At 40.3% G+C, this 12,844-nt stretch overlaps 1 protein-coding gene across 2 annotated transcripts in view; it reads left to right on the forward strand.

The window, feature by feature from the left end:
- F5 (coagulation factor V) overlaps positions 1-12,844 on the forward strand; it is a 70,735-nt gene that overhangs the window by 51,388 nt on the left and 6,503 nt on the right. For both annotated transcript variants that reach the window (XM_070749970.1, XM_070749971.1), the window contains exons 16-21: positions 891-1,098; positions 6,555-6,734; positions 9,503-9,619; positions 10,414-10,485; positions 11,011-11,105; positions 12,577-12,732. In XM_070749970.1, coding sequence (XP_070606071.1) covers positions 891-1,098; positions 6,555-6,734; positions 9,503-9,619; positions 10,414-10,485; positions 11,011-11,105; positions 12,577-12,732 — 828 coding nt within the window. The remainder of the gene's footprint in view (positions 1-890; positions 1,099-6,554; positions 6,735-9,502; positions 9,620-10,413; positions 10,486-11,010; positions 11,106-12,576; positions 12,733-12,844) is intronic.

Consider the following 12,844-nt stretch of genomic DNA (forward strand, 5'->3'; position numbering starts at 1 on the left):
TGTCGGTACCACTCCTTGTTCTGGTCTCGAAACCATTTCTGCATTGTGCAAATCACCTCTTCATCATCCTCTAAATGTATCCCACGACTAACCGTACTTCTGCCGACTGTAGATTCTCCATAAACTGTACACAAATGTTTGTGAATGTTTCCAACAGTTTCTTTGTCCGTAGTGAGAAATTCAATGATGACACGCTGCTTGTAACCTACATCAATTACAGGCGCCATTTTGAAACACGGCTGCAGCTATGCTATCTGTCTGAAGAAATGCAAAATTTACACACGCACTCCTGACAATTCAAATAATGTATATCTAACATTTCACATTCATACCATTACTGTAGGCTGAGAAAATAAATGTGGTGCATTGCTTTCTGGGTGATGTATAATAATCTAGCATATGCATTTTGCTTATTAGCTTTATTTTATATTTGCAATTCCTTTTATGAAAAAGAATGATGTTTACATCACCATATTTTTTGTATTGCTGGTAGAGTCATGAATTATAATTTTATATTCTTTTCCTTAAATTTTGATCTTTTTTTTGGTAGGCCAAATAGTTTTGAAAACTCTAACGAAGGAGAAATAGAATTGAATTTCATCACCATTTAGTAGCTATATTTTCCAAACAAATAATATATTTATTTACTACATATATTTTCTATAGAAGCATTGAATATCCATGTTTATTTCTCATTAAGATTAAAAATATGCTTGTCTGTATTTCCAAATAATAATTATTCATACTGGGTTTGATTCATTATTTTTACCTTTAATTATATGCTGTGACTAAATGTTCATTTTAGTAATGTTACTAAATATTACTAGTCTTCATTTTTGTGTTTCTTTTTTAACATGAAAAATTAAATCACGTTAAAATATATTTTACAGGAAAAAGATATTCATTCTGGCTTGATTGGACCTATTTTGATTTGCCAGAAAGGCATGATTGACAAGTACAACAGGCCAATAGATATAAGGGAATTTGTTCTGCTTTTCATGGTCTTTGATGAGGAGAGAAGCTGGTACTTTGAAAAATCTAACAAAAGGACTCGTACAGAGAAACTTTTCGGAGTCCAATCTCGCCACACATTTCCTGGTAGAAATCTTTTCATTTCTCTTGTATAAGATTTCCACTTACAATCATTTTCATGCTAATGGCAACATAATACTTATTGTTATGTTTATGTATATAGCAATAGCAATAGCACTTAGATTTATATACCGCTTCATAGTGCTTCACAGCACTCTCTAAATGGTTTACAGGGTCACCATATTGCCAGAGGTGGGTTCCTACCTCTATAGAACAACTGGTTCTATAGAATCGGTAGTAAACCGTTGGGGATGTCACAGAGCTGGTTCTGTCAGTGCTGGTCCATGTTCTGTTGGGCTCTCTGGTACACTCCTCCCAAAAATTCACAGGTACAAATTTCAGACACACACAAGTTTGAAAAGTCAAAACAATGTTCTTTATAATGAAAAGTCACTTAAACCAAGCCCTCTTTTGGTATAGCAAAGAGCACTTGTCTCCAAACAAACTGGTAATTGGTACAAGTCCCTTATCAGTTCTGTGATACTTAGCTTGCAGCTGTGAGGCAATTCCCAGTCCTTCTTCTTTCCCAAAGTGAAACACACTTTGCCCTGGTTTAGTTTCAATGCAGGGGAAAATCAGCACACAAAAGGTCAAAGTCAGTAAAGCAGTCACGAAACACAACGATCAGATAATCCTCCACAATGGCCAAACGCACAGGCTGCTATTTATAGCAGCCTCACTAATTACCGCAGCCCCACCCAACCACAGGTGGCCTCATTTTCTTTGATAATAATCTCTCAGTTGTTGTTGCCTATGCATCGCTCTCCGCATGCGTGGCTGTATCATTAACTCTTGTTCTGAATCCAAGGAGGAGCTAGATAATTGATTTCCTTCTGAGCTGTCTGCCACACACTCCTCCTCCCTGTCACTCATGTCTTCTTGGTCAGAGGAGCCTTCATCATCACATTCCACCGGGGGCAAAACAGGCCTGCAGTAGGTGGCTGTCTCCCCCACATCCACAGTCCTTGGGGAAGAAGCTGGGCCAGAGCTAACCACAACAGTCCATAGATGCCACCCTCTTGTTTTTGGCTTTCCCCTCTATTTTTTATGGGGTTTTGTTTCTGTGCATGTGCAAAATCTGAGGTTTCGGCATTGTGCAGGTACGCACAGTCACATGGCATAGGGGATAGCAAACAAGCCGCAAGGTAAGTTAAAACCCACTCCTGCATTACCCCCAACAATATGGGTCCTCATTTACTGATCTCAGAAGGATGGAAGACTAAGTCAATCTTGAACCAGTCAGGATCAAACTCCTGACAGTGGAATGCAAAATTAGCCTGCAATACATAGAAACATAGAAACATAGAAGTCTGACGGCAGAAAAAGACCTCATGGTCCATCTAGTCTGCCCTTATACTATTTTCTGTATTTTATCTTAGGATGGATATATGTTTATCCCAGGCATGTTTAAATTCAGTTACTGTGGATTTATCTACCACGTCTGCTGGAAGTTTGTTCCAAGGATCTACTACTCTTTCAGTAAAATAATATTTTCTCATGTTGCTTTTGATCTTTCCCCCAACTAACTTCAGATTGTGTCCCCTTGTTCTTGTGTTCACTTTCCTATTAAAAACACTTCCCTCCTGGACCTTATTTAACCCTTTAATATATTTAAATGTTTCGATCATGTCCCCCCTTTTCCTTCTGTCCTCCAGACTATACAGATTGAGTTCATTAAGTCTTTCCTGATACGTTTTATGCTTAAGACCTTCCACCATTCTTGTAGCCCGTCTTTGGACATTCTAACCACTGTGTCACCTGCATCGTATTCTTAAGAATATGTCACATGTTTTTGCTGAATTTGAAAATTAAGGGAGACTATGATAGATCTATTTCGGCCTTATATATATATATACATATTTCTATTTTCCTTATCCTAATAATAGCATAGACCTGTATTTATCCATTGTTAAAGACAATCAATTCAATTGTTAACTGATTGCTTGTATTAATATTAAGTCTATTAGATCTTACTTTCTCTTCTAGTTTTTGTATCTAAATAAACCAAATTTATACACCTATCTTTTAAAACTACATTACAGTATACAGATGAGATTCTTTTCCACTTGCTAGATCTTATCATTATCCTTGTTCTCTCTTTAAATAAAAATTCAGAGACGCTATTTGATGAGAAGCACAAATATATACAGTGATCCCCCGATCATTGCGAGGGTTCCGTTCCAGGACCCCCCGCAATGATCGGTTTTTTGCGAAGTAGCGCTGCGGAAGTAAAAACACCATCTGCGCATGCGTAGATGGTGTTTTTACTTCCGCAGCGCTAGCGAGGAGCCGAAGATTGGGGTTCCTGGGAAGGGGACTCAGCTGGGAAGCGGCGCTGGGGTTTCCCCACCGCCCACGCAAACTCCTCGCTGCCGCTCGCCCGCCCTTCGCCCACCCACGCCGCTCGCTCGCGCCGCTTCCCAGCTGAGTCCTGAAGCCAATTCGCTTCAGGACTCAGCTGGGAAGCGGCGAGAATGAACGGCGTGGGCAGGCGAAGGGCGGGCGAGTGGCGGACAAGTCGTTCGCCCACGCCGTTCATTCTCGCCGCTTCCCAGCTGAGTCCTGAAGCCAATTCACTTCAGGACTCAGCTGGGAAGCGGCGAGAATGAACGGCGTGGGCGGGCGAAGGGCGAGCGCGCGGGCAGGCAGGCAGTGGACAAGCCGTTTGCCCACGCCGTTCATTCTCGCCGCTTCCCAGCTGAGTCCTGAAGCCAATTCGCTTCAGGACTCAGCTGGGAAGTGGCGAGAATGAACGGCGTGGGCGGGCAAAGGGCGGGCAGGCACGCGGGCAGGCAGGCGGCGGACAAGCCGTTCGCTCGCGCCGCTCGCTCGTGCTGCTTCCCAGCTGAGTCCTGAAGCCAATTCGCTTCAGGACTCAGCTGGGAAGCGGCGCGAGCGAACGGTGTGGGCGGGGCGAAGGGCGGGCGAGCGGCAGCGAGGAGTTTGCGTGGGCGGTGGGGAAACTCCTCGCTGATGCCCGCCGCTCGTCCTCCCGCCAGCAAGAGGGGGAAGACCTAGGGAAGCCGCCCAGCAGCTGATCTGCCCGGCGCCATCTACGCATGCGTGCCCATAGAAAAAAGGGTGCGCATGCGCAGATGGTGTTTTTACTTCCGGGTTGCAAAATCGCCATATAGCCGTTTCACAATGATCGGGATCGCAATACCCGGGGGATCACTGTATATATATATTATTATTTTATTATTATTATTTATTAGATTTGTATGCTGCCCCTCTCCATAGACTCAGGGCGGCTCACAACAATAACAAAGACAATGTAAGAACAAATCTAATAATTTAAAAAACACTAAAAACCCCATTATTAAAAGCAAGCATACACACAAACATACCATGTATAAACTGTATAGGCCCGTGGGAGATGTCTCAGTTTCCCCAGGCCTAACGGCAGGGATGGGTCTTAAGAACTTTACGAAAGGCAAGGAGGGTGGGGGCAGTTCTGATCTCTGGGGGGAGCTGGTTCCAGAGGGTCGGGGCCGCCACAGAGAAGGCTCTTCTCCTGGGTCCCGCCAAATGACATTGTTTAGTCGACGGGACCCGGAGAAGGCCAACTTTGTGGGACCTAACCGGTCGCTGGGATTCGTGCGGCAGAAGGCGGTCCCGGAGATATTCTGGTCCGATGCCATGAAGGGCTTTATAGGTCATAACCAACACTTTGAATTGTGACCGGAAATTGATCGGCAACCAATGCAGACTGCGGAGTGTTGGTGTAACATGGGCATACTTTGGGAAGCCCATGATTGCTCTCGCAGCTGCATTCTGCACGATCTGAAGGTTTTTTTGGATCTATTTTTGATTCCTAAGGATGATTTTGGTTCAGTCCTATATGGTAGATATGGAGGGTGGGAACAGGAGGGATTTCTATGAATGGTAGCAGCTTTGAACTCCTATAGCATAACCCTTGTTAGAAGCACCAAAGCGCTTCTGCATTGAAAGGATCATCTGCTGACAACCCTGTTGGTGATGCCCACTTGGGAGCCCCATTCATGTTTCCAGCAGGAGCTAGAGTGAAATAAGCGAGCTCAACTTCACCCCACAGCAACACTAGGTCTTTAATGCAGACTTTCTAACCTCCTACCCAGTGTCCTAAACACATAATCCACTATGCTCCATTAAATTCTATATAAAAGATGGAATCCAACTAATGATAATGTTCCCAAATATTATATTAAGAGTTCTGTGACTGGGATTTTCAGTGAAACCTTTAAGCACTATGAAGAAGTATATAAGTCTAAATGCTATTGCTATTAATGTAGCCTTTTTATTTAATAGGTAGTTATATCAGAGCACAGGATAAGATCTATTTTTCTCTGATAACCATCTGTTGAGGTATGATGGACTGCCAGAATGACTGGCTCAAAATTTGCAGAATAGAGTGAGTGTACTAGAATCTGGATCTTCCTTCTTTTAATGAATGTTACTCTGTAGCATCATCCCCTAACCCCCAACATTTTACCCTTAGACTGTCCATGGTTGACCTCTCCAGTTTCCTAAGAGGTCAGTAAGGGGTGTGCATAAGTGCACTAGAGTGCCTTCCGACCCCTGTCCTATTGTCTCTCCTATATCCCATATATCTTCTCTTCTATCCCTATATTTTTCTTCTATTCTCTCATCAATTTATTTTATCCTATATTCTCTCTTCTATTCTTTCTCTAATTTTATTTCCTCGAAGGTGTCCTCTAGTACCTTCATTGTGCATTGGACAAAATAAATAAATAAAATCAATCCAGTATTTTATTGACTGTAGCACAAACAGCAGTGGAGCTATTCAAGTCTAAATTGTTTTGCTCAGTTATTTTCTCCCCCTTTCTGTGGCTGCATCACAATTCTAAAATAAGAGAGTTGGAAGGGACCTTTGATGTCTTCCAATCTAACCTGCTCAAGCAGGAATAATCATGATTCTCACAACTGATTTTTCAAGAAGCTTTGTGTTGTACATTGTTTTATTATACGTTGTAAGCCGCCCCGAGTCCTCGGAGAGGGGCAGCATAAAAGTCCAATTAATTAATTTGCTTTGATAAGATACATTCTTAAACAATAAATCTACTGTACTTCCACTGAATTTCCAAATTTGGCTATATCATAATCTTTAGAAGTTTAGAAAGTGGTTCCAGATATCTACAAAAAATCAAGATGAATTTGTAATTCATCGTTCTGATATTACAGTGCCTGAATTTATTTAATATGGTTTATTTTTAATGATTTTTGTTGTACAGTATTTTATTAAGACCAATCCATGCGGTATATTGTTATTGAAGCAGTTAAAAATAAATACCTTTTCCATCTCTTCTTGCACTACTATACCTAAAAGCAGTTGAAAACTTAACAAGAACTAGGAGAAAAGCTTTCCCCAAATCTTCACAATGCTATTGGATTTTAACTTGATGTCTCCTAGATTAAATTGAACTGCTTTTTGTTTAATTGGGTCATTTGTTTTATATTTTTAGCAATTAATGGGCTCCCCTATCAACTGCAAGGCTTGAAGATGTACAAAGATGAGAATGTCCACTGGCATTTGCTGAATATGGGTGGGCCAAAAGACATCCACGTTGTTCATTTTCATGGTCAGACATTCACTGAAGAGGGAAGGGAAGATAATCAACTTGGGGTCCTTCCTCTTCTTCCTGGTAAATATATTCACATCTAACACATCTGTTTCTTGTTGAAATGACTTAAAACATTTCTAACCAGTTGCACTGAATATACAGTAGATATGAAGCACTCATTAAAATATATTAGCCAACAGAGTATTATGAACATTATGTATAATGTCTTGAGTTCAACAGAATAAATATGGAAAATAAATGTAACAACTGTATGGAATTCACAATGTGTTTCAAATAGGACAGGATATTATTTAAATATAACAGCATTAGTTTCATCACATTGCTACTCTTCATTTAGGTATTCTCTTGAAGTAGCATTATACAGCTGCAGTACATTGGAATTTTAATAGGATTAATTAACAAAATTTTTAATTTAATTATTGTGTTACAATAAAGTAAAGGTAAATTTAAATATTTGAACATCTGGAATACAAAAATATGCAAAATAACAGTACCTTACCTTTTGTAAGATACATTTTCTTTATGATGTCCATAGTGGCCGTATCTCTGCACATGTATTATTAAAATTGTATGTAATGAAATGTGTTTGTTGTAAATTTACAATGAACTTTGCTTCCAGTAACTTCACAGATATGCTAAAACACTCAATTTTCCATCTAAATAATCTGAAAGAATTATGGATAGAAATACAAACTTCTCACATATATGTGAAATAATGATCATAAAACCATTCATAGTATTCACAGAATACTTGAGTTCTGATCAGTTTGATGGCTGCCTATGGGACAACATATTCATGTGAATAGGAAGGAAACAGACTTGTTCTGTTTGTTTATACTGTAAAATAAACCTTTATAACTAATATACTTTGTTTTATGTTTGGTATGAATGTGCTGTTTGGTTTTTTAAATAATGATAGGATTTTATATGTTTTTAATATTAGATTTGTTCCACTGCTATATTGTTTTTATTGCTGTTATGAGCCGCCCCGAGTCGTCGGAGAGGGGTGGCATACAAATCTAATAAATAAAATAAAATAAATAAAATAATAAATTAGGATTTAGGACCGTATAGAGCTCCAGTTCTCATTCTTACAAGATCTCCTGTACAATGTTGGAAAACTGAAAATATTTAAGGGACAAGTGCTGAAAAACTCTTACTGTAACATATAAGGTGATGAACCTATGACACATGTGCCACAGGTGGCACAAAGAGCTATATTTGAGGGTGTTGCCCTATGTCAGTTCCAGCGCACATCACCAGCTGATTTTCAGCCTTCCAGAGGGCGGACGAGGCCGTTTTCACTCTACCAAGGTTTCAGGAAAGCCCCCGCAGCCTGTGGATGACGAAAAATAGGCCCAACAGGCCTACCAGAAATTCATCTCCCAACTTTTGGTAGGCCCATTATGCTGTTTTTCACCATCCACAGGCTCCTGAGGGTTTTCAGAAACCTGGAGTGGGTGAAAAATGGCGCAATGGGCCAATCGGGGGTTGCGACTTACCGCTGCTACTGGGGCGCTTCCCATGGAGATCTGCGACCCCGGCACATGCAGGGGTCTGAGCAAGATTTTGCTTCTGTACATGCGGAGGAAGGAAAATCTTGCGAGGGGATGCACCTGTGTAAGAGCAAAAAATTGCTTGAATTTCACGTGCAAGTGTGTCCCCTTACAAGATTTTGCTTCCTGTGCATGTGCAGAAGCAAAATCTCACTCAGATGTGCACACACACGCCAGGGATGCGGAGTTGCGCACGCAGCTCCATTTTTTTCTACCATAGCTATGGTCTGGCCCAAACTGATAGCAACCCGCTACTGCAATGGGCCTACCGCAAGTCCAGAAGCTTCAGTGAGATCTGTGCACATTGCATTATGGGTGTGGGCATGTACATGCGCCTTTTTGGCACCCGGGGGGGGGGAAAGGTTCACCATCACTGATATAGAACATCTCTTCTTGATGGACATTCCCCAAATTCTGTGACTTTCTTCTTGTATCAACCAATGGTTTGTTCCATTAACTTTAAACATAATTACAGTGATCTTACAGATGCCTCGTCATACAAACTTTTCGAGATACAAACCTGGGGTTTAATAATTTTTTGCCTCTTCTTACAAACTATTTTCACCTTACAAACCCACCTGGGATGACCCGCCTCCGGACTTCCATTGCCAGCGAAGCACCCGTTTTTTGCACTGCTGGGATTCCCCTGAGGCTCCCCTCCATGGGAAACCCCACCTCTTGTGATGCTGCAGGGGAATCCCAGCAGGGGAGCCTCAGTGAAATCACAGTATCACAAAAACACAGAGGTCCGGAGGTGGGGTTTCGAGGACTTCGGTGTTTTTGCGATGCTGCAATTCCACTGATGCTCCCTGTGCTGGGAAACCCCACCTTCAGACTTGCGTTGCCAGCGAAGCGCTCGCTTTTGCGATGCTGGGATTCCCCTGCTGGGATTCTCCTGCAGCATTGCAAAAACACAGAAGTCTGGAGGTGGGGTTTCCCATGGAGGGGAGCCTCAGGGAATCCCAGCAGTGCAAAAACGGGCGCTTTGGCTGGCAAAAGGGGTGAATTTTGGGCTTGCACGCATTAATCACTTTTCCATTGATTCTTATGGGAAACATTGTTTCGTCTTACAAACTTTTCACCTTACAAACCTCGTCCAGGAACCAATTAAGTTTGTAATACAAGGTATCACTGTATAAACCTACATTTGCTGTCTGATTTCTGGTTAAGTTTAACATGCTATCCTACTTACTCACCATATTACCATATGATTCAAATTCCTGGAATTTAAACCTATTTTATAAGTTAACATGTTTCCTCTCTGCTTTCAAGGTACATTCACCACCATCAAAATGAAACCATCCAAAATTGGCACATGGCTTTTAGAAACAGAAGTTGGTGAATATCAGCAAAGGGGAATGCAGGCTCTCTTTACTGTCATTGACAAAGGTAACAGAGTTTAAGCATACTGATTTTACAAGGCACATCAACTTCACTACAAGTTTGGGCTACAGAAAACAGGGGTGGGGACCAATTCTGAGATTCCAGGTGTTTTTTATTTTATTTTATGGATAGCATGTAGACGACATCACTGGCACATTCCCTAGTTAGCAGGCATTGGAAATATTTCTGCTGCACGAATCCTAGCGACCAGTTAGGTCCCACAGAGTGGGCCTTCTCCAGGTCCTGTCAACTAAACAATGCCATTTGGTGGGACCCAGGGGAAGAGCCTTCTCTGTGGCGGCCCCCGGCCCTCTGGAACCAAGTCCCCCCAGAGATCAGAATTGCCCCCACCCTCCTCGCCTTTCGTAAGCTTCTTAAAACCCACCTCTGCCGTCAGGCATGGGGGAATTGAGATTCTTTCCCTCTTAGGCCTTTACAATTTATGCATGGTATGTTTTGTATGTATGTTTGGTTTTACAATAAGGGTTTTTAATTGTTTTACTATTGGATTGTCACATGTTGTTTTATCACTGTTGTTAGCCGCCCTGAGTCCACGGAGAGGGGCGGCATACAAATCCAATAAATAAATAAATAAATTTCTAGGATTTGGGGAAAGGCGAATATGTTTCAATATAATATAATTACTATATAATCTGCTTGTGTCTTTGCCTCTTCCTGGCTGGGCATACTTAAGGTATGTACAACAGCATCTTTCTCTCCTGTTGGGTTTAATAAGGAGTACTCTGTTTAATGCCAGAATTTAGGAAAAGCTAATAAAATACCTCTTTCTCCCTCTGCAGATTGTAAATTACCGATGGGTCTGGCAAGTGGGATAATACAAGACTCACAGATCAGTGCTTCAGGTCATATTGGTAGGTTGAATTATAAAGCTGTCATGTCAAAAATCTTGTTATTTAGAAATCCTATATCCAGAAGTTGATCTACCGAATTGTATGGTTCTAATGAACACCCAGTTCCATAGATTAAATTCCACGTGGGGTATATTTTCATTTTATTTGTATGGTTTATTTGTATTTGTTATCAAGAGGCAAGGGAAAAGGTAATTAATTCTTATCATTTATTCAATATTTAGCATATAGTATTTTTGACCTTGGAACAATCATCCTCTCTTAGCCCAACCCACCTCAGAAGGTTGTTGTTGAGGGGAAAATAGAAGAAGGAAGGATTGTTAGCTACGTTGGCTGCCTCGAGTTATTTGTAAAAATAATAAATGTGGGATATAAATATAAAATAAAATCTTTTAAAAATCCTGTTATGAAAATAATATATATATATTACAATTGTTTCAGTAAAAAAAAACCAAAAATCACCATAGAAAGCAGCTGTATCTTGTTGACATTGTTCTGCAAAAATGTCTTTTCCATGTACCTCTCCAGGATATTGGGAGCCTAAGCTAGCAAGACTGGATAATTCTGGAAAATATAATGCTTGGAGCATCATAAAGAAAGAAAATGAACATCCATGGATCCAGGTACAACATTTTATTGCAACACCACAATGTGATTTGGTTGTGGAAATCATCTTGGAAAGCATTGCTATTCTTGAGACATTAAGAATATTAACATTTTAATATTAAAATGTTGCTTTTGTGTCTTTAAATTAGGGGAGATTGTGAATTAAATATACAGGATAAGGAATATTTGAAAATTGAGTTCCCACTTGGGAGAATGGATAAGATAGAAAGGAAAATTTTGATATGCACTTAATTTTATTACATTCATCTCTAGTGTCCTGACCATAATCAGTTTGTCATTTACTTAATTAGTCTGTTGGTCTAGTCAGTGTACCTACTTGTTAGCTCTCCAAATATGTGTCACAGCTGTAAAATAATATGAGTATTATATTTTAATTTGCATAAATAATGAACCATTTATTATTTTGATCTTCTTTGTGAAAGGAAACATGACTGCTACAAAGATATTCAGGTTCTGCATATTATTTCATGCATGCAATCAATTTTATATGTGGTTTCTACATTGTGTTAAGCTATAGTTTTCATGGTTCACACATTCTATATATAATTATAAATGAGATGAAAAAGGATTAGCAATTAAAAGAATATAAAAATTGACATAGAATGGCTTTGTGTCATACAGTACATGAATCCAGTTTTCACATCACTATATTTCAAATCAAGAGCATTCTGTTTGGCTCTGCTTTTAATTTGAGAATGATAGCAATCTTAGAGAACAGATGGTGAAGACTACAAGACAGATTAGTGTAGAACATACTAAAGTATTTGCCGTGTCTTATATTGGAGAGGATATTATTCTACTATCAAAGATAAACTAAATTTCAACCATCAGTATGTTTTGTGGTTGTAAATTGATAGAGAAGGTGATAAACCTCTGGTCATTTATCGGAGACAGAGTTCTTGAACCAATCCTGTACAGTGGTAAATCTACTTATGAACTTAATTTGTTCTGTGACCAGGTTCTTAAGTAGAAAAGTTGGTAAGAAGAAGCAATTTTTCCCATAGGAATCAATGTAAAAGCAAATAATGCGTGCATTGGGGAAACCACAGGGAGGGTGGAGGCCCTGTTTTCTCCCAGGAGATTCCTAGAGAGGCCCCATGGAGGCTTCTCCCCACCTTTTCCGGCCCTGTTTCCTCCCAGGAGATTCTTAGAGAGGCCCCACAGAGGGCTCTCCTCACCTTTTCCGGCCCTGTTTCCTCCCAAGAGATTCCTAGAGAAGCCTCACAAAGGCTTCTTCCTGCTTTTCCCGGTTACAATTTCGGAGGCTTGGGTTTGTAAGTGGAAAATGGTTCTTGAGAAGAGGCAAAAAAAATCTTGAACAGCCAGTTCTTATCTAGAAAAGTTCGTAAGTAGAGGTGTTCTTAGGTAGAGGTACCATTGTATTTCTATCCACTATGGTACAGAATATCTTTTAACCAAAGAAATGAAACTGGGATAATACAGATTCATTTTGTTGTTGTTGTGTAGGTAGATCTACAACGACAAGTTGTCATCACAGGTGTTCAGACCCAAGGAGCCATGCAACTACTGAAAAATTTGTATACTTCGGAATATTTTGTTACCTACAGCAAAGATGGGCGAAAGTGGATTACTTTTAAAGGAAGACATCCTGAAACACAAATGGTTTGCATGTTTCCTCTATCTGAAATCCCTATTCTTCTTTCCTGCTTGAAAATATGTAAACATAGAAACATAGAAGACTGACGGCAGAAAAAGACCTCATGGTCCATCTAGT

This window comes from Erythrolamprus reginae, chromosome 4 (genome assembly GCF_031021105.1).
Source record: "Erythrolamprus reginae isolate rEryReg1 chromosome 4, rEryReg1.hap1, whole genome shotgun sequence".
NCBI lineage: Eukaryota > Metazoa > Chordata > Lepidosauria > Squamata > Dipsadidae > Erythrolamprus > Erythrolamprus reginae.